The 22,475-nt window shown below is 42.1% G+C and overlaps 1 protein-coding gene across 1 annotated transcript; it reads left to right on the forward strand.

Moving 5' to 3' along the window:
* The first annotated feature begins 1,920 nt into the window (after nucleotides 1-1,920).
* Nucleotides 1,921-7,615, forward strand: LOC133393714 (uncharacterized). Its single transcript, XM_061659777.1, has 2 exons — nucleotides 1,921-7,386; nucleotides 7,453-7,615. Exon 1 carries the CDS (start codon nucleotides 5,105-5,107, stop codon nucleotides 6,986-6,988), a length of 1,884 nt encoding a protein of 627 aa, XP_061515761.1. The 5' UTR covers nucleotides 1,921-5,104; the 3' UTR covers nucleotides 6,989-7,386; nucleotides 7,453-7,615.
* Nucleotides 7,616-22,475: the final 14,860 nt, after the last annotated feature.

Consider the following 22,475-nt stretch of genomic DNA (forward strand, 5'->3'; position numbering starts at 1 on the left):
TGTTTCGGTGTAACTTTTCTAGCGTTCGATATTTACCGGCGGTTGTGACTTGTTCAGTTGCAAAATTAGAAGAGAGTTTATTTGTAGAACTACACTTATCCCAAGCGGCATCGCTGAGAGAGAATTAAGCTTTTCCCGTTGTTTCCCCTTCTGACATACCCACGAACGGTGTGTTTGTTTGTACGCGATGCGTTATTCTCTGTTGTTGTTGTTGCTTTTAACACTGTTACCACAAGAGCTTGAAGCAAGAAGCGTTTCACACCATCACCGTCTCACCCAGACTTTGGTGTTGTGATGCGTTTATTTGTACCCCCGCCCCTATGTTCTTCTTACCCGTACCGCGCACCCCATACATTCTGACTTAGAATTCAAATCAAAGCGAGATGCTCTAACTGAATTTGGAAAAGATGAGTGATGGATATTTCATAACGATTCAGATCACATATATTAAAACAAAATTAACAGAAACTTGAAATAACATTTTATGAAAAAAATAAAGGTTTCCGCCATCGGTATAATGATATAAAAACTTATATATAATATATTATATATATTATAATATAATATACCATATGAATAAATGTATATTTAAGTATATATATATATATATATATATATATATATATATATATATATATATATATATATATATATATATATATATATATAAACCGTATCTTGAAAAAGCAACAGAGTAAATTGTCTGTTTTACTTAATAACATTCATATTGGGATCACACACAAAAATATCAAATAATTACACACGTGCATGAACATGCTTACTAGTTAGGTTATCGTTGTACATAAATGTAATAAAATACATTTTAATCATTATTAAGTTTATAATTATCTTTCTGATTATTTAAAAAAACACTGATGTTTGTTTTAATTTAAACCGCTTTGAAAATAGCAATATACAGTCTGTTCCCGAGTTACGCGGTTTCTGCGTTCCCGACGAATCCGCGTAACTCGAATATCCGCGTAAGTCGAATTTCATGTTTTTTGACTAAAATACTATTTATTACTCGCAGTTTTTGATTTTAATTCATACTTTTATACACTTTATCATTTATTTGATATGATTCGTGCAGAAAATTCTAATATTTCTGGCTTTTAAGCGGTTTCAATTTGTTAGCAAAAATGCAATTTATACCGAACTTGAAGCAAATTGTATTGATTTGACATTTAATCTGTCAAACTTCGAAAACCGCGTATCTCCGAATTCACGTAAGTCGAGAACCGTGTAACTCGGGAACAGACTGTATATGATACAATTAGAACTCGCTAATTGCATTTATATCATATGTCTACAAAAAAAAAGATATATTTTGTTTATTAGAAAGACATTTTGTAACACGACTAATGTCTGCGTATTTTGTCATGTTTGTTATTTTATATAATGTTGATTAACTGACTTTTTCTCATATTTATGTGAACAACTCGGATGTTTTGTATTCAATTGAAAAAGCAGACTTGCAATTGGCGAGGTTTGAATGTATTTGACTTCGTCACATGACAGCTCGCATATCCCGCCATGCAATTGACAGCGATTTGCGAGGGCGTGCGAGGGCTCGCACGCCATACAAGTTCACAGCACCAGAGCCCTCGCATGAAAGAGCTTGCGAGCCTAGGCAGTTTTTTCGCCCCTAGTTTTAGCAGTTATAATTATAGCACCTCTAGAGTAGGTATAACAGTGCAATTTGTAGCATACTAAACACCTGGATTTTTACAAAATTATTTGAAAAAATCCACAAAAATGGAAATAGTGATCTTTTCGCCAAATAACACCACAAAAAAAATAATTTATGAATAAAAAATTAAAATTATTTAAAATATCATAAGATCTCGAGCAGATGATACTACTCGCGACCCTCGCAATGTTTGACGGGTATAGACGTGTTCAAAATAAGTGACGGTTAAAACCAGTGTGCAAAAGCCCAAAAAAAAAAGTGTTGTTCACCTCAGGTTTGGAGCTGTTTTACAGAAAAATCACATAAGGGAAAAGCAACAAAAACCACAAGAGGTGGTCACAAGGTAGGAGACATGGGGGTCCAGGACCCGGGAGGGGGCATTCCCCTCGGGAATTATTACGAGCTTTTGGAGGGGCAAATTGAGCCCAAAAGAAAAATGGGAAAAAATATTAAAAGGCTAGCTATTGGGAACGAGAGTTCGGAAGAAGAGATCTTTTTAGTAATGGAGGCAATTAATTCAAACAGAGATTTGAATAAAGTGAACCCATTTTTGGTATAAAAAAAATAGAAAATGCAATTGGCACTAAAGCCCTTAAAGTATCTCGGCTGAGAGAGGGCAAGTTACTAATTAAAGTAGCCAACAAGAAACAGGCAAACAAACTAAAAGAACTAAAAAAACTAACGGACGGTCGAGGCGAGGTGAATGTGCTAACAAAAGAACATCCAACCCTCAATACAAGCAAAGGAGTAATCCGATGCCCCGACATAGAATTTATGACCGAGGATGAAATAATGGAGGGACTGAGCGAGCAACGTGTCGTAGAGGTCAATATCCTCAAAAGAAAAATAGATAACGAATTGAAAAACACACGAACGGCAATCATCACATTCAACTCAGGCAAAATACCTCGCATGGTGGACTTTGGACTGTACCCTGTAAAGGTTGAACTGTACATCCCTCGGCCAATGAGGTGCATAACTTGTATGAGACTAGGACACACAAAAAAATGGTGCAAGAACGAGAAAACATGCGCTAATTGCAGCTTACCGGTTCATGAAACTTCTTGCAAGGAAACAAAATGCGTGTCATGCGGGGAGGCCCACAACACGCTGGACAAAAACTGTCCTGTTTTCTTGGACGAAGTTGAAATAAATAAAATAAAGACAGAGAACAGAATTACGTACGGAGAAGCCAAACGCATACGGAGACGTCAATGCCCTACCATCCCAAAAAATTACACAACCGAACACTCATACGCACAAAAGACCAAAACAAAGACAAATGCTCCATCACCAAAACCATCCACTAGCAGAAACAGCGATACCAAAACTTCAGAAAACAATCAAAACACAAACACAGAAATAAATAACCTACCTACAGAAAAAACACATCACTAACACCCTCACTACTCCACAGAACAATATAAATACAAATACCACTAAAGTCACAGAAATCATTTACGATCTGGATGCCCTATCCGATACCTCTATCGGATCAAAGGACTCCATTTACATTGAAGAGATTAACAATACTTCTACGACCAACAAATGCACAAAAACAACCGACACCAAAATAACAGACACAGACATGCATGTACCAAATTCAGATAACGAAAAATTCGAAATTTTCAACTAGAAAGTTTCATATACCAAAAAAAAAAAAATAATAATTCAAATCCTCTACATCTAACAATATAATGAAAGGCTTTCAATATATTACAAGCCAATATACAAGGATGTAAGAATAATAAAGACGAGATAAGAGAATTACTCCTCAAAGAAAAAATAGATGTAGCATGCCTACAAGAAACGTGGTTGAACACCAACACATTCAACTCAATAAAGATACCTCAATTTCACGCCATTGCTCAAAACAGAGAGGACGGGTATGGAGGAAGCCTAGTGCTTATTCGCAACACACTCAACTACGAACAAATTGACATCATCGATCCTAACCCATACATACAAGTTGCGGCAATAAAAATCAAACGTTCGGGTTTAGTCATCGCTTCGATATACGTGAAACCGAATACACCTGCTCAGCAGTTCAATTCGCTATGTAATAGAATTTTTTCTAGACTAAAAAAAAGCAACCGAACAATTATAGTAGGCGACTTTAACGCACACAGCACAGAATGGGGTAATCATTACTCAAATGGCAAAGGAAAGTCACTTCTAGACACAATCATAAAATCTAACATGAAAATTATACATAATAAGGAATACACCTTCATTAATCCGGACCCCGATAAACGAAATTTGGCCATTGATCTCACAATAACATCGAGACATCTTTCAACGGTTACACAGAGAAAGGTTACCGACATGCATGTAGGTAACAGTGGTCATCGGGTAATAATATCCTCGCTAGATGAGACTCCATCTCCCCCAAACCAAAGAGTAATTTATAATAACAAAAAAATAGATAGTCTAGTAAGAGTTTTACCATTTAAACAAAACACCAGCATCGACACTATAACTACTGACATCAACAAAATTATCAAGAACAACATGTCCAAATCCACGTTCATCCCCAAATCATGGTGGACAGACGACGTTCGGGAGGCATGGATCAATAAAAATGAAGCTAGGAAACTTTACAATAACAATCAAACTATAGATAACCACATAGAATATAAGAGAAAGCTGGCAAAATTTCGGTTCCTAATGAAAAGAGGTAAAGCAAGCAGCATCGAAAAAAAAAATAAAAGAGGTGGACTCTCAAACATCATCTGAACAATCATAAACATCAACTGAAAAACTCTGGAGGCTAATGGGGACCATTCAGGGAAAGCCACCAAAATCAAACATAATTGCCAAAGACACCGAAAAAGCCAAAGAATTTTTAAAAATAAACTTCAATAGCAACGATAATAAAATAAGATCCCCTTCTCCAAGATTCATAAGTGATGTAAATATCTTAGACGAGCAGAAATGGGATAGAATCATAAGATCTAAACGAAACTCTTCCCCTGGTGTAGACAAAATAAGTTACAACATACTAAAGCTACTGAACAGAGATAACATACATGCAATAATAAAAGACATTAACACAATGTACAAAACGGGAAAAATAGATAAAAAGCTAAGAAGAATCAAAATTGTTGCTATCAATAAGCCAGGAAAAGATGCTAACAATGTGGCAAATTATAGACCAATTGCCTTGTTGCCAACTATAACAAAGGTCACAAATACAGCTATACTAGAAAATATTCAGCTCATAACGGAAAAATACCAACTTCTACCTTCAACCTCATTTGGCTTCCGGAAAAATCGAGCAACAACATCAGCAGTCGATTTTCTGACTAATAATTAAAAAAAAAAAATAACCGGAATAACAAATACACTGCCGTCATTTTTATTGATGTACAAAATGCGTATAACAGTGTAGATGTAAATATTTTAGCTGAAACTATGACAAGAAATATGATATCTCCCGAAGATATCAGATGGGTAAAAAACTTCTTGATCAACCGATGGGTTGAAATAGATTCAGATGGCCAAACAATTAGAAGAAGGATATCCAACGGTCTCCCACAAGGTGATGTGTTATCTCCTTTATTATTTAACCTATACACCAGCGACTGCCATGCTTTAAATGCAAATAAAATCAAGCTAATACAGTATGCAGACGATTTTGCATTGATAGAAAACGGAATTTCCCTACAACAACTAAAAACCAAAGTACAACGGTCCCTGAACCAATTAGCTAACATGCTTGCAACACTAAAACTGAATATCAACATAGAAAAAACCAAAGTAATGACGTTCACGAAAGATAATAATTATATTAAAATGAAAATGAACGGAGTCCCGATCGAGAGGGTCAAATCACACCGCTTTCTGGGAATAGAAATAGATGACAAATTGAAATTGCACTCCCACATAAAAAATCAAATAATAAAAGCGAAGAAGAAAATAAATTTCATTCAAATAGTCTGCAACAATAAAAACAATATATACCCTGGTAAAACCATACAACTTCACCAATCTCTACTGAGAGGCACTTTAGAGTACGGGATATCTCTCAGCAAAAATGCCAACAAGAACGTATTAAATTCCCTTAATCCCATACTAAACCAAACCTTACGTAAAGTAACAGGCTGCTGTAAAACCACTCCCATCAACACACTCCTCGCAATTTCAGCAGAAATACCGTTCAATATAAGAAGCTCATTACTAGTAGAAAAACAACTCGCAAAAGCAATAGCCCATTCACTTTTTAATCCCCAATACCTCAACATCCATAGAAACACACCCCCTCGTAAATTATCAGCTCAAGAACAAACATATATAGCCAACAAAAGTATATACGATAACATAGCCCGACATGAGTTCAATCACTCCAAAAATAGTCACTTCCTCACCAATATCAACACCTCCATCCCTGATATAGACAAAAGCAAAAACAACTACAACATAACTGTTCTAAGACAAAAAAGCTTAGAAATCATAAATAATCAACCAGGAGTAAAAATATACACTGATGGAAGCATAATAGATGATAAATGTGGCATCGGAGTTTACATAATGATGACCAACAAAGAAATCAAATTATCAGAAGGACTCTACCATCCGACTTCCATTTGCACAACTGAACTATATGCCATAGACCTTGCTTTAGAAACCGCCAGCAAAGAAAACATAAAAAATTGTACCTTATATACAGACAGTCTAGCAGCATGCTACATACTGCTGGCAGCGCAGCAAGAAATTGACGAACTAATCAGCAAAATCTTGCACAATTGTGAAAGAACACAATGCCATATTCAATGGATCCCCAGCCATGTGGGTATCCCGGGGAATGAAATTGCAGATAGGCTAGCAAGAATGGGTACCACAATTCAAACAATACAAAACAAACTAAGATTATCAGATGCCATAACCCTCTTCACTAACAGAGCTAGGACGGAAGCCAACACTTGGTATTCCCAAACATGCCTTACTAAAGGAAAGAAATTCGCAAAATATCAGAAATCGATTCCCAAAAAAATGTGGCACCATAACCTGAAACTCCCCCCAAAAGAAATCAAAATAATCAATAGGCTAATCGCTGGTCATGATTATGGAAATTACTGGCTTCATAAGATGAAATTAGTCGACCATGGAACATGTTCGATTTGCAACAAAGATGATACAGGATCACATAGAGTGTTTGACTGCCAGAAATATGAGATAGAGAGAAACAGACAAGAAAAACTCAATGAAGAAAACTTCATAAAGGCATGGAAAACCAAAAACATTAAAATTTTGAAAATAGTCACAGAATTCATCAAAGACAATAAGATAACGTTCTAAAATAACGTTTTTTTTCAAACAATCAAATATGAACTACCTTAGAATCCTACCCGAACTCATAAACGCAACAACTCATAAACAGAGCAACAGTCAGAAAAAACAACACAAGGTTCTCAAAAAGGAACACAGAGACAAAAATAACGAATCGATATAACAAATCAAACGACAAAAAGGAAAAAAAAGAAAGGAAGGACATATAGCCTCAGTAGCTGGTCCTAAACTAAAGAGGTTCGCAGTTAAACGCAACCACGGACTAGTAGCGGAGGGCCCAGGAAGCTGGACTCCGTATACCGAACCGGGGTATAACCTCAAAAAGAGAAGAAGAAGAAGAAGGACAACCGCCCGTAAAGATTGTGTGCAGAAGAATCGTAAAATTTTATGTGAAAACTCGGGAAAAGGTAAGTGTTCTGTGCATATTTCAGTAAATAAACTATCTTTTAATGTTTGAACACATTATTCCACAGGAAAAACATCATTTCATCCCGAAATTTGGCAACATTCGTCCGAGTATGATCGAGCAGCTGTGTGTGTGTATGCCGACGAAATACGACACTTTTACTTTACTTTTTCACTTTACTTTTTCATGAAATCACAATGAGTTGTAAAAATAATGCAGATTTAATGATATTGATCTTTGTTACAGTTTCTACAACAATCACTAAAGCCGGCTGTGATCGTGATCGGCACATTCTCAACTGGACCAACACACCGGTCGTTGTATATCTTCAAGCAAACCAACGTTGCCATACACCACAAAATAGCATGGAAAGGAAAGTATTATAAAATAATGTCATATTTGAAAGCATTCTAATCTTTCATTGTTATTTTTCCACTGCAAACAGGACATTGGATCACCGCATTGACCAGTGGTTTTTATGTGCAAGTGTTGTTAAGAAGTGTGTTGTACGGTGTATTATGTGTTTTACTTTATTTGTATCGCTTTGCAAGTGGTACAATTAGTGCGTTTAATCGTTGTGCTACTGCTAACGAAAAAACGACCCGAGCATTAGAAGCGGCAACAATACATGTGCCTGACGCAGAGACAACAACGCCGTCGGCATCCGTTGATACCATCCAAAGTGATGGTTGAAATCGTATATAAACGTGTAAAACCATATATTGGGGCATGTAAGTATTGAATAATAGTTAAATAAAATACATTTTATCGTTGTACTGGACAATGTGCATCGAAATTTTAAAAAAGTGTGTGTGTTTTTGTTTACATCCGAATACAGAACCCACAGCGTTATACTGTGGTTCGAGCACTCGCTAAGTAACGCTTGAGCTTTGAGCTTTCATTGAGCTTACATATAATGTTACACGCTACCTGCTCACTAAGGACTGCTATCGAGCAGTGTTATGAGCAGGTAGCGAGCAGTAACGCCTCCATACAAAAATCGCGAAACGTAACGCTCCAATGCTATTTGGGATACTTATAAACTACTCACCCGAGCCGAAAGCTCAAAGCTCAACGAAACGATCTTCATGTTTCGTTACCCGCCATGCAATTGACAGCTATTTGCGAGGGCGCGCGAGGGCTCGCACGCCATACAAGTTCACAGCACCAGAGCCCTCGCAATAAAGAGCTTGCGAGCCTAGGCAGTTTTTTCGCCCCTAGCTTTGGCAGTTATAATTATAGAACCTCTAGATCAGGTATAACAGTGCGATTTGTAGCATACTAAACACCTGGATTTTTTCAATTTTTTTTTTAAAAAATCCACAAAAATTCAAATAGTGATCTTTTCGCCAAATAACACCACAAAAAAATAATTTATGAATAAAAAATTAATATTATTTAAAATATCATAAGATCTCGAGCAGATGATACTACTCGCAACCCTCGCAATGTTTGACGGGTAAACACGATTAGATGACAGGGCTTCCGTGCCTGTGTCTCAACATCCTCCCCCCCTTGACGCAAGTCAATAATCGAAACAAAAGAAGGACGAAAGGAAATAAATTGCATGTGCTCTCGTCTTTCTGCAGTGAAAATACAAAATACCTTTCTTTATGTGTGCAGCAATACTACTCATGCCAGCTTACTGTCGCAGGCGTGCGCATGGCTGAAGCGCTCAAGTGGCCATCGGGTTAGAGGAATTGGTTAGGGGAACCGATCCTCGGGATGAAACGTTTAGCGCGTAAGTTGTTGTCGTACCATTCGAATAACCGTGTTGCATTTTTGTAGGCGTCGAATGAAACAAATACCTCCGCTGGAAGCGCTGCATCATCAGTTGCAAATTGCAGAATATGCTCGTGCGCAGCTGAGTAAAGGTGGTCTCGCGGACTACATCGTAAGAAGTGCCGCCGACTGCAATGATCGCTGACGAAGCTTCAGGCTGGCTTTCAGGAGGCAGAACTGGATGCAGATGGCAGATCGTTTTGCTTTCAACAAGGCCTCAACACGAGCCAAACGAGGCTCAAAATCTTCGCGTAAAGCAGCATTTTGGGCGATCTGCTCTTCGTTTGATACTGCTGCATCTTCTAATTTCGATTGAATTATTTCCAGCTTAGTGGAAAGTAGTTTGAGCTTTGCAATACGAATGTCTATTTCTATTGCATCTCGTTCTGGGATAAAGACACTCAGAAACCTTTCGTGACTGGCCAATGCCGCGAGTAATACTGTCCTTTGGGACGATAACACATCAACTTGGACGGGCCCCAATTGACATTTTCGAGCACGAATAATCGGGAATTCGAGCAAATTCCCTTAAACTGGAGCCTTAAACTTCCCTTAAACTGCACCAGTTTAAGGGAATTTAGAAAAAGGCCTTTAAAATCAACTGTGATGCGGCTTTTTCGTTGCTTTCTTCCAAATTCCATCGGAAATGATGTTTCCTATCGTTATGGTTGGTCATGTAGCCATTTTATACTTAAATTATATAGATTTTTTATAAAATAACGTCACACAAAATTCGCTTTTGTTTTCCATAAAATATCAAAGCTACGACTGTAAAATGAGCTCAACGGCATAGTCCATCGATAGAAGAAAGTCTAATTTACGAACTCACCAAATCTTGGCGCTTTCAACTCACTTGATGACACACAAATTCACAATTTCAGGCGTATCGAGTACTAATCGAGCAGATATGGGAAAACAATTTCGAGCAAATGTCACTTGGGGCATAATGTAGTTTTTACAGGTAAAAAAGTGCTAAATTTCGCGGACACAATGAGCTTGGTCGATTGCGTAGCGACTAAAGCAATTGAAGTTACGTGCACGAAACAGCGATTATCGCGGGAATCCGTAAAATGAAGAAACCAGATCCGTCGTTATCCTGGTCACGGCACCAATGTTCGATCTTACGATTTCGGATAATCTTTTCTTTCGTGTTTCGGTGTAACTTTTCTAGCGTTCGATATTTACCGGCGGTTGTGGCTTGTTCAGTTGCAAAATTAGAAGAGAGTTTATTTGTAGAACTACACTTATACTTAAAAACTAATCAACCGAGCCGAAAGCTCAAAGCTCAACGAAACGATCTTCGTGTTTCGTTAAACACGATTAGATGACAGGACTTCCGTGCCTGTGTCTCAACAAGGAGTAATAGGCGCATCCTCCTCCCTATCAACCGGTACCTCTGTCAACGGACGGGAATTGATTGCGTTATCGACTTCGATCAACCAGTTGCGAAAGATTTCATCGGAGGGGTTTCGAGCAAAACGAATTCCGTACAGCGTTTTCTTTACGGACTGAATTAGCCTCTCCCAGGCTCCTCTGAAATGTGGCGCACCTGGGGGATTAAAAGACCAGTTAATAGAAGGTATGTTGATCTTGTCTATAAGCTCATCCTGATTAATCTTTTGTTGAGATTCCCGCAATTAACGTTCCGCTCCTTCAAAGTTTGTGCCTTTAACCGAGAGAATAATATTGGGAATGCCGCGCCGGGCAATAAAGTTTCGAAAGGCTAATAGGCACGAGCTCGTAGTTAAGGAATGTGCTACTTCGATGTGAACCGCACGTACAGTATCGGACATTAAGATAGGACCCTTTTTTTCAATGCACCGTGCACTTGTTTTGCCACGTTACTTGTGTTTGTGTATGTGTGTGTGTGTGTGTGTGTGTGTGTGTGTGTGTGTGTGTGTGTGTGTGTGTGTGTGTGTGTGTGTGTGTGTGTGTGTGTGTGTGTGTGTGTGTGTGTGTGTGTGTGTGTGTGTGTGAGTGTGTGTGTGTGTGTGTATATGTGTGTGTGTGTGTGTATGTGTGTGTGTGTGTGTGTAGTATTAGAAAGAGAGTGTGCTTTTTAATGTGTATTAGCAAGTGCGCGGGTTTGTGTCTGAAAAACATAGCTTGCCATGCTGTCATATTGCGTTGAAATTATTCTTATTATGTGTGTTATCATGTGAAACATCGTGCGTTTACACTTGGATAAAAACTAAAGTTTGCATCGACAGCAGCGCTTGTTCCTCGGACGAAAACGCAGGTGTGCTGTTTCATGAATGTGAATGCGACACCGGTGCGAAATGGACACGCGCACAATAGCAATGAACTCGGCATTCCCTCACAGGTGTTTCTCCAGTGCACGCCATTGAAAGGCCTGCGTGCATCTCTGCGTTGAACGTTGTGTGCGAATGGTAAACTTTGTGCGTGCATTGAGCTGGCGCGCAGTTATTCTTTTCCATGGGCGTTTTGTTTCATGAGCGCGGCAGTATTCTTTTCTCGATTTTGAAGGGAAGACGCTTACTCGCGTACTCGTTGATAGTTTTATCCATGCGATGTTTTCGCTGCTCGACAACGATGTAATTCATCGCGTATAGAAGTAGAACGCAGGCAGAGGACGGGATCAGCCGTGTCCAAGTTTTTAACCAGCGCGTTCTTGACGGTCCAAGCAAGCAATGTTAGTAACAATGGGTCGAGGTAAACGTTGTACCGATTATCAGCGCCATATGTAAAAGCGAATGGCTGCTGCTGGCATTAAGCGCAAAAGGATCGAGTTCGTAATGGAACGATCGCGCACTTTTGTGGCAAACGCGCTTCGGACAACCGAAACGTGCTTAGACAACTGAAACGCGCTTGGACAACCGAAACGCGCAAGTCAACCGGACGTCCTCAGAAGACCACGGCGAAAGAAGACCGTAACATTGTTAATATATCGAAAACACACTGATCGCGAGGGCGGTGGTCCTGCTTATCACACCAAAAACCTAACCCAAAACACAAAAAAACTACTTACAAATCTATTCGAAACGACCTACTTGTGAAACAAACACACACATCAATACACATTCAAACATCCACACACACACACACACACACACACACACACACACACACACACACACACACACACACACACACACACACACACACACACACACACACACACACACACACACACACACACACACACACACACACACACACACACACACACACACACACACACACACACACACACACACACACACACACACACACACACACACACACACACACACACACACACACACACACACACACACACACACACACACACACACACACACACACACACACACACACACACACACACACACACACACACACACACACACACACACACACACACACACACACACACACACACACACACACACACACACACACACACACACACACACACACACACACACACACACACACACACACACACACACACACACACACACACACACACACACACACACACACACACACACACACACACACACACACACACACACACACACACACACACACACACACACACACACACACACACACACACACACACACACACACACACACACACACACACACACACACACACACACACACACACACACACACACACACACACACACACACACACACACACACACACACACACACACACACACACACACACACACACACACACACACACACACACACACACACACACACACACACACACACACACACACACACACACACACACACACACACACACACACACACACACACACACACACACACACACACACACACACACACACACACACACACACACACACACACACACACACACACACACACACACACACACACACACACACACACACACACACACACACACACACACACACACACACACACACACACACACACACACACACACACACACACACACACACACACACACACACACACACACACACACACACACACACACACACACACACACACACACACACACACACACACACACACACACACATACACACATACATACATACACACACACACACACACACACAAACACAAACACATACAAACCACACAGAAACTTGGCCCAACGGGTGTACGGTGCGTTAAAAAACCAATGCCCTATCTTTCTGTCCGATACTGTACCATAAGACAGGGAAATTATACTCCCCATCGTATTTCCGTCTTTCAACCGTTGGTGACGATAAATGGACCTAAATAGTCTACCCCAGTCTAGGTTAACGGTCTCGCAAACTGGGACAGGCGAGTACTTGGTAGATTCCCCATCATTGGTTCCTTAGGTTTAGCATTTCTAATACGACATTATTCACACCTTGTGTTCGGTTTTAGATCATATTGAATTTGTTGATCGGGGAACGGTGAACGTTAGCGGTAAACCGTTAGCGTTAGAACCGGTTTGTTCATACCGGTTCTATAGTTATTAGAATAAACACACAACGTAGGAGAACTTCCAGAAGAGAATATCGGAAATAAAATTGAGCAGATATTACTACCGCGATTAACACTCACACTATAGAAACGATCCGAACACCTTGCCTTTACCTTGTTGCAAACTGATCTCAAAGCGGGTATGTCGTATACCTGTCTTACTTCGTTCATAATCGTTCGCTGATTCATATGCCCATAGCGCCAGTGGTAGCCTCGAATGATCAACTCAGTAACACTACTGTCGTTGGGGAGAATGATTGGCCGTTTAGTATTATCTCCTACGTAGAGGTATTCATCGAATCGCCCCATGATCCGTATTATTCCATCGCGTTCTAAATACGGGCTACGTTTGGCCAGTGGATTCTTCTTTGCTAATATTGCAGTTCCATCACCAGATTTTTGAAGTGTTCGATACTCTTCGGGGTATGTCTGCCGCTGTGCTTCAATGATGATAGTCTGTTCAGCTAACAATTTCTCATAGTTTGTCAACCAGCCTGTCGTTCGGCTGTGCACGGGTGAACTGGCGTTATTCATGAATCGCCACATATATGCTACCATGCTTACTAGCCTCCTCCAGCATGTAAACCGACCTAGATTAAAGAGAGCTTCTTGTGTGCAATGTATGTTAACGGATTTGCGTTTCTCTGCTTCAGTGCCCGTTCTCGTAGGTTGCTCTTGAATCCAGGATGATTCGGGATTAGATAGAAATGGTGGTCCCGCAACCAAGCGACTGGTTATAAACTGGCAGTCGATGTTCGACCACTTAGTTCCTTCGTCTGCAACATTATCTTTCGTTGATACCCACCGCCATTGACGTACAGTCGTTTTGTCTAGAATTTCTGCCACTCGATGGGCTACGAAGGTGTGATACTCGCGGTGATCTGCGTTCAACCAGTGTATTACATCTTCAGAGTCGGTCCAGAATGTTGTGCTGTTAATGGGCTCCCGGTGTGCAGATATTATGTTGTGTGCGAGCCTGGTGCCTAACACTGCTGCCTGAAGTTCGAGTCGAAGAATTGATACGTATTCCAAGGGCGTCACTCTACTCTTTGCCCCTACTAGAGATACTTCGATTACTTCGTTTTGCTCGTATCGGAAGTATGCTACTGCGGTGTAGCCATCACGACCGGCATCTACAAATATTTGTAGTTGAAGGGCATTTACCTTTAATATAGAGCATTGCCTATAGCATCGCGGAATATATAGTTTTTCAAGCTTCGGCAATCCATTGATCCATTTTCTCCATTTAGATAACAGATTTGAAGGTATCGTCTCATCCCATTCTACTTTTGCTCGCCAAATCTCATGCAGAATTACTTTTAGGTAAAACAAATAACCAGCAATTAGTCCGAGTGGATCGTACAGTGATCAACACACTAAGGATCTGCCTTTTGGTTGGTACTATTTCTTCTTTTAGAAAGGCTTTAAGTGCTTCGGGAACCTTGAATTGGAAAGTGTCTGTAGAGAGATTCCACCACATTCCTAAGATTTTATGTGACACTGCAGTGGCTTCAAGGCTGAGATCTTTACTTTCACAGGTGCTGCTTCCTACGATGTCCAAAACCTCCTTAGAATTTGACATACAGTTGTGAAGTGCAAATCCACCCTTCATGTGGATATATTTTACTTGTTTAGTGAGTTGCACAGCTTCACTATCCGTTTCCACACTAGTCAAGAAATCGTCTACGTAATGATCTTCTTTGATGCATATTACCGCGAGTGGGAATTTATCACTGAATCTTTCTGCGTTCGTATTTTTCACATACTGAGCACAACTAGGAGAACATGACGCACCAAATGTCATCCGTCGCATAATGTACTCTTGAGGTTCTTGATCTGGACTCCAGCACCATAGAAATCGTTGGCTTTGCTGATCTGTACTATTCATGCAGACTTGATGGTACATTTCGCTTATATCTGGAGCTATGGCAATTTTATATTCTCGAAACCTAAATAAAATGTTAGGCTATGGGGAGGGAAGGTCAGGTCCAGTAAAAAGCGCCGAATTCAAAGAAACACCTTTAAACTTTGCTGCGGCATCCCATACGATCCTTAACTTATTGGGCTTGTTAGGATTGAACACCGGAAATATTGGCAAATACCATTTTGTAGGGTGATAGGTTTCCTTTTCGCTTTGAGATAGTCGCTTAATGTAACCCTTTTCTACATATTCTCTTAGTTTTGTGTTCATGTTGTCCCATAGATATTTTTCTCAATTCATTCGTCGTTCGAGACAGTTTAGTCTCTTTGCGAGCGCCTACACGCGTAGTCCAAAACAGCCGAAGTCATACAAAATCATGAAAAAGTCTGCGCCCTTTTGTTCCGGCATCCTCGTGAAGTTTACCGAGTCGAACCGAATAGTTGTGTTCGATAAACATGTGTGCATATTAGGTAGCAGCATTTGTACTGCTTACCTGCCGTATGCCGCTGTGATACCGAGCGAGACGCATAGACAACGCGTCTGGAGGACATGTGTAGCCGTGAGGATTTTTTTCTGTTTCTCTTTTGCCTTGTCCTTGCCTTTAGATACTGATGAGTGAAGCATGCGTACCTTTCGGGTACGTTCGTGGTATAAGCTCTGTCTCTCTCATGTTAATGGTGAAGATAGAATCGTTTGCCATCGGCTCTGCATTCGAGCGTGGGCAGGCCCGTGGACGCCGTCTGTTCGCACGCTTTAGGGCCATCGAATAGTTGTTCGGCAGTTTTATTGCATTGCCTCGCCACAACAGACCGGACGTGTATCGGTTCGCTTCCAACGTTGTTTTACTATTAAGTATTTCCAACGCTCGCTCATCGCACTTCGAGCGAAACTTTCCTTCTTTAGAATTGACCACGTCGGATAACGCAAAACATCCTCTCATTGCAGCATCTATTCTTTTATCGATGTCTTGGCATTCACACGACACGACTCGGTGCACCGATACACTTGAAGTGATTCTATTATCGTCGTGAACATCGCACTTTCCCGAGACAACCCAACCTAGGCGAGTCTTGGTGGCTACTTTATGTTTATGTTTATTTGTCTATCGATGGACAATAATGCCCTATCGAACCATTTTAGCAATGTTTTACAATGAGTTCTTTACAATGGATTACAATAACATAGAACATAAAAATGTGCACTATGGAACCAAATTTAACACAGAAACACGATCATTAAACTCAGTTGGCAAAATCCTCGGCTCAAAAGCGTCGCTGACTGCCTAGAAAGCACGGCACATAAGCAGGAACGGGTCAGAGGAGCCAAATTGCGTTCTACGGTCGTCGAGGGCCAACATTGCCCGAGTCCGGAGCGGCCTGGCCGGAACGTACAGGTTGATGGCAGCCAGTAGTGACGGAGAGTCAATACGGCCGTCGAGAAGTCCCGTGATGAACGACAACCTGGCTTTTCGTATTCGCTCACTTAGGGTGGGTAGCCCGAGTAGTAAACACCTAGTCCGGTAATCGAGCCTTTGGTTCCATGAGCGAAGTGCAAATCGTGAAATTTTGCGCTGGATTGATTCCAATCGAGCTAACGGACGCGCTGCAGTTGGCCACCATACGATATTTGCATATTCCATCAACGACCGGATAAGTGAGCAATAGAGCGCCTTGGTGCAAGGTATATCATTAAGCTCGCGAGTCATATTGATAACTAGTCCTAGCATTCTGTTGCTGGTGGCTACTACGTGATCCAGCTGATCCTTAAATGATAGTTTTGTATCGAGCAAAACACCTAGATCCTTAACACATAGTTTTCACACCAAGGACTGTCCATCAAGCGCATATTCATACAATGATGGGCAGCGAGAACGACTGAAAGTGATGACTTCACATTTATGTGTGCATAGGGATAAAGCATTACGGTTGCACCAACACTGGAACTCATGCAAGGAAGTTTGCAGTCGGGAGTGGTCTTCTGGTTCACGAATAACACGAAAAATTTTCGCGTCATCTGCGTACAGTAGATGATTATCAGCCGGAAGGATCAATGTCGCGTCGTTGATGAAAAGAAGGAACAGAAAAGGACCCAGGTTGCTGCCCTGCGGGACTCCAGAAGATGCATGCACTGGACTTAACATGTACGGGCCTAACTTCACAGAATATTTACGATCTGTAAGGTATGATCTAAGCCACATTATCATAGGATTTGGGAGACTAAGTAAGTCGAGTTTCGCTAGCAAGATAGAGTGCGATACACTGTCGAATGCTGCCTTGATATCCGTATAAATAGCATCTAGTTGTAAACCGTTATCGATAGATTTATGGCATTTGCTAACAAATTCTAGTAGATTAGTCGTTGTAGATCGCCTGGATACAAAACCATGTTGATTCACACTAATATAGTTGCCGGCCGAGGCCAACAATGGCTCGTAGATTAGCATTTCGAACACCTTTGCACACACGCTGAGTGAGGTTATGCCACGATAGTTTACAGCATCATTCTTACAGCCCTTCTTCTAGATGGGTGTCATCCAGGAAGATTTCCAAGTGTTCCACATCTCAGGGACTCCTTAAAAATCTTCATCAGCGAGGGAGCAAGCGCAGAAGCACACCACTTTAGGATAACGGCCGGTATACCATCTGGGCCAGGGGTATATGAGGATTTGACACGTTTGATGGCAGAGATGATCGTATCGACAGTGATGACTGGTAGCATAGGGAGCAGTGCACCAACAGGTGTGTTAGAGAGAGCATCGGCCTGCTGGCTCCTCCATAGACCGTTCAATTGTCTTAAGCGGTCTTGTGAGGAAATAATGGTCCATCCCTATAATTAGTTTTGGTGCTGATGGATTGAATGATGACAGCGGGAGGGATTTCAAATTTCAAATTCGCTGCCGACTTGTTGCAGTTAATCGATTGTTCGGGTTGATCTAATTTCTTTACTGTGCGAACCAACTGCATACGGTATGAACGTTTATTGTTGCCGATAGCCGACACATTAAGGCTAACCTCCCTAGACTTGTTTTCCTCACGTTGTTGTCCTCCTGTCCAACTGAGGCATAATGGCTTCTTGGCTCCTTTTAATTGTAACTCGTGGCACAATTCATCTTCCATTAGTGTTATATAGGAACCTTCATCTAATAATGCTACAGTATTTACTTTGTGCCCGTTGGCCTCTAATGTAACCGGCACATAACGAAGCATAATGTTATTTAGAGTGGTAGAATGCGAAAGGTTAGTACTTTGTCTACTCGTACTTACATGTTCTTCATTAGCCGTGCTTGGATTAGCTCAATATAGATGAAGGGACGGATGGTGTTTCCCGTTACATCCTGCTTTGCCGCATATAATGTCCTGGGGGCATGGGCCATGGTGCTTTTTCAAACAGCTGCGGCACAGGTGCTGTCTCTTGACGTAATTCAGACGGTCCATCTGATTCATACTCCAATAGGCAGCACATGAAAGCAGGTTCGAACAGTCTCCGTTGCAAAGGCATGTAGTACTTCGTTAACCATCGACTCACCCACAGCGTGTGTATTATCGTGGCGTCGCATTTGTGGTTCGTATTTCAACGGTTCCACGTACAGAACCGATTCCTTTATCCCCACTATCCATTTTCCGAACTCCTGCAGGGTTACAGCTGGTAAGGTTCGACAATGCATACCCCATAGCAACATCACTGTCGGGGGCAAACGTACCACAAGCTCCTGTAATATCGGGCCATCATAACTAGTTTTGACCCCACCCGTCCTCACTGTGGCGCAAACCTCTTCAACTGGAAGAGAGAAATCGATTAGATTTTCAAGGCGATCATGTTTAGGGATGGGTTGGCGTCGTATTTGCTCGAGGAGCGTAGTCAGCGTACTGTCATCGGACGCCCGAATGTGTTCCGTAGTGTTTCCATGATCTCCGAAAGGTGCTCTCCCCTTCTCAAACTGCTTTGCACCGCTTTCAGCGCCTTTCCCTTCAGTGCTTGGCGCAGACGTGCTACATTTTCTCCGTCAGAATAGCCGCATAGTTTTGTAGTTTCCTCGAAACATGCTTCAAAGTGGGACCAATTTTCGGGGTTTCCGTCAAACTATGGTAGATGCGCGCTTACGGCTTGTCACGCTGATTTCTGGCTGCGGCTTAGGTCGTGTGTCTGTTGATCTTCGTAAATAGTAGAACTAGGATAATACAGACTGATACGGCGTCGCCCTCCATCCGGTTCGTCGCTAAGTCGTTCTAACAGCGCTTCCATCAGTCTCTCAAGGCGCTGGTATCCCACTTCCTGTCTGGCTCTTGGTTGCGGTGTACCTACACCCTCCAAGATTTGGTTGAAGCGTCTGTTGAGTTCCCTCAGGGTGTCTTCAGTTACGGGATGGTCGGTCGGTCAATCAGCTGTTCTCGAAGAGGTACACGGACTCTCCAAATTAATACTGACCGGACGAGCATGATGGATTGGCATAAGGGGGCGAAATACCGTGCCCGGTTCTAACGACACGACACTTGATGCTACTTGTCTCAGGGGTATTTGAGCACTTGGGCCGGCTTCTCCTGCGGTAATTTGCTGACTTGGTTGGCTCGCAAGGTCAGTTGAGATGATTGACCATCATCTCTCGCTGTGTAGGGTTGGTTCTCCGTTATGTTATGCCCTAACAGATTGGCATAGTGTTGCGATGGCGGTCTCATGGTAGGCGCTTGGGTTAGATGTAAGGGGGCCTCTTGGGGCAGATCCCGGAGCGGAGCTGGTGATCCTGGTGTGCACATGTCACAGAACCAATGTAGGTCATACACTGAGTCATCCACGTTAGTACGCTGTAGATGAAATGCTAGAGTGCAACGGCTGCACACCACACTGCAAGTTAAATCCGCTCCATTGCAAACTGCACACACGGGGCAGCCATTCTGTTAACACAGCAGGTCGTTAACCTTATCGTATCACGCCGAGCGCTTTCCTCAAGCGCAAAATTTTGACGCACTTTCGCGAACTTAAAATAAAAATTGGATTTTTTTGTAAAATGTTGCTTCCCGCAACTGGAATAGTGCTCGTTCGAATGTTTTAATTTAAACAATGTGCGGTTTCTTATAACGTCGTGACTTGTATATTGCTCGTGATGTTACAAAAAAATCCGTACTGGTTCGAAAGAGACTTATGTTCTCCGCGGCCATCCCTTTTATAGATTTCTACTTTCTCCCGAAGACTCTCTCTCTCTCTCTCTCTCTCTCTCTCTCTCTCTCTCTCTCTCTCTCTCTCTCTCTCTCTCTCTCTCTCTCGTCTTAATCCCGAAGAAAGGTCGTTTCCCTTCATTCCCTGTCTCTTTACCTACGGGGCTCCCTCTCGCGGACGGTATCGTAACCTATACGGTATCTTGTTTGTTTACATTTTGTCGGACCGTTGTACTGTCACAACAAGTGTCGAAAGGAATGATTCTTAAATCGGATAGTACAATCGATTTTTCCTCGAGAGTAAAGTGGTCCTTTAATCATAGTGCAGTATTCGGTAACGGAAAGAGGTCCTAGCATCTTAACTGGTACTATCGTGTTGCTAATGAAGCTCACATGACTTTCAGTGTCGAGAAGGGAACGAACGCAGGGAAGGGTGGAAAAATGTCAAACTCACCTCTTGATTTGTGGCGAGAGCTTCGTCCGAACTAGTATTGCCCTCGACGGCGTTGGCGTTGGCCCGACGTTTAGGGCAGTTACGGTAGACGTGTCCAGTCTGGAAACAAAGAAAACATCCACCGGGTGGGCGATTCGGCCGCGGGCACGCGTTCTGAAGGTGTCCGAATCGGGAGCAGTTGAAGCAGCGGATGGGTTCCTGCGATGGGCGGGGCCGTTCCATACGGCTGTTCGTTGTGGCCCGGGCATCAGCGGAAAGGGGGCTGGGTGGTGCAAAGATGACGGCAAGATTCGAAAAGTATCAATTTCTTTCGGAAGTCGTCCATCGTAAGAGGCACGAAATGCAGACTCGTCGTAATTGACGGGCTTCCCAAGCCGTCGATGACGATCGGGATCAGTTCTGAATCGGCGATTGGGAGCACACTCGTTCATCTTTTTTTTCGTTTTTTCGCTTGAGCCACTCGATTTTGTTCTTCGCTGATTTTGGCAGCGCACGAGGGGGTTTCGTTTTCAACTTCCACCATCAACAACCTCACGAGGGAGCTCGTGGATACCCACGAAGGGAAAATCACTCAAAAATGAGCAAGATACAGATAGAAAAAGCGAAAGGTCAATATAAAATCTTCGGCTTTTGACCTTTGGGAACGCAATCCGCTAAGCGAACCAGACGTGAGTAAAAATCATTCTGCACATCCGTACATCCGAAGTAGATAGTAGTAGAGTTGGGCAAAACGCACAAAAAAACGGAACTGGATCCGGACGATTCCAACAAATTTCGGACCCAGTTCCGAAGGGTAGGTTCAATCCGACAAGCCGGAACCGCCCGGAATCGTCTGGAATCGTCGGAATCGTGCAGAGTCGTTGGAACTGTCCGGAATCGCCTGGAATCGACCGGAATCGCCCGGAATCGCTCGGAATTGACCGGAATCGCCCGGAATCTCGCGGAATCGCCCGGAATCGCCCGGAATCGCCCGGAATCGTCCGGAATCGTCCGGAATCGCCCGGCATTGTCCGGAATCGTCGTAATTAACCGGAATCGTCTGGAATCGTCGGAATAGTAGGAATTCCGGAATTCAGTGCATAACCTAATACAAATAGATACAAACAGTAACACAAGAAGCTAGCGCGCATGTAGAACGATATTGAGGAACTCAGTACGCGACATTCCTGGCTTAAATGTACGAAAGACAGCATTGACACTCAAAAAAGAGTAAGATACAGATAGAAAAAGCGAAAGGTCAATATAAAATCTTCGGCTTTTGACCTTTGGGAACGCAATCCGCTAAGCGAACCAGACGTGAGTAAAAATCATTC

Source organism: Anopheles gambiae, chromosome 3, assembly GCF_943734735.2.
Source record: "Anopheles gambiae chromosome 3, idAnoGambNW_F1_1, whole genome shotgun sequence".
Lineage (NCBI taxonomy): Eukaryota > Metazoa > Arthropoda > Insecta > Diptera > Culicidae > Anopheles > Anopheles gambiae.

Coding starts and splice junctions, on each gene's coding strand:
- LOC133393714 (XM_061659777.1), top strand. CDS start 5,105: ATGACAAGAAATATGATATCTCCCGAAGATATCAGATGGGTAAAAAAC.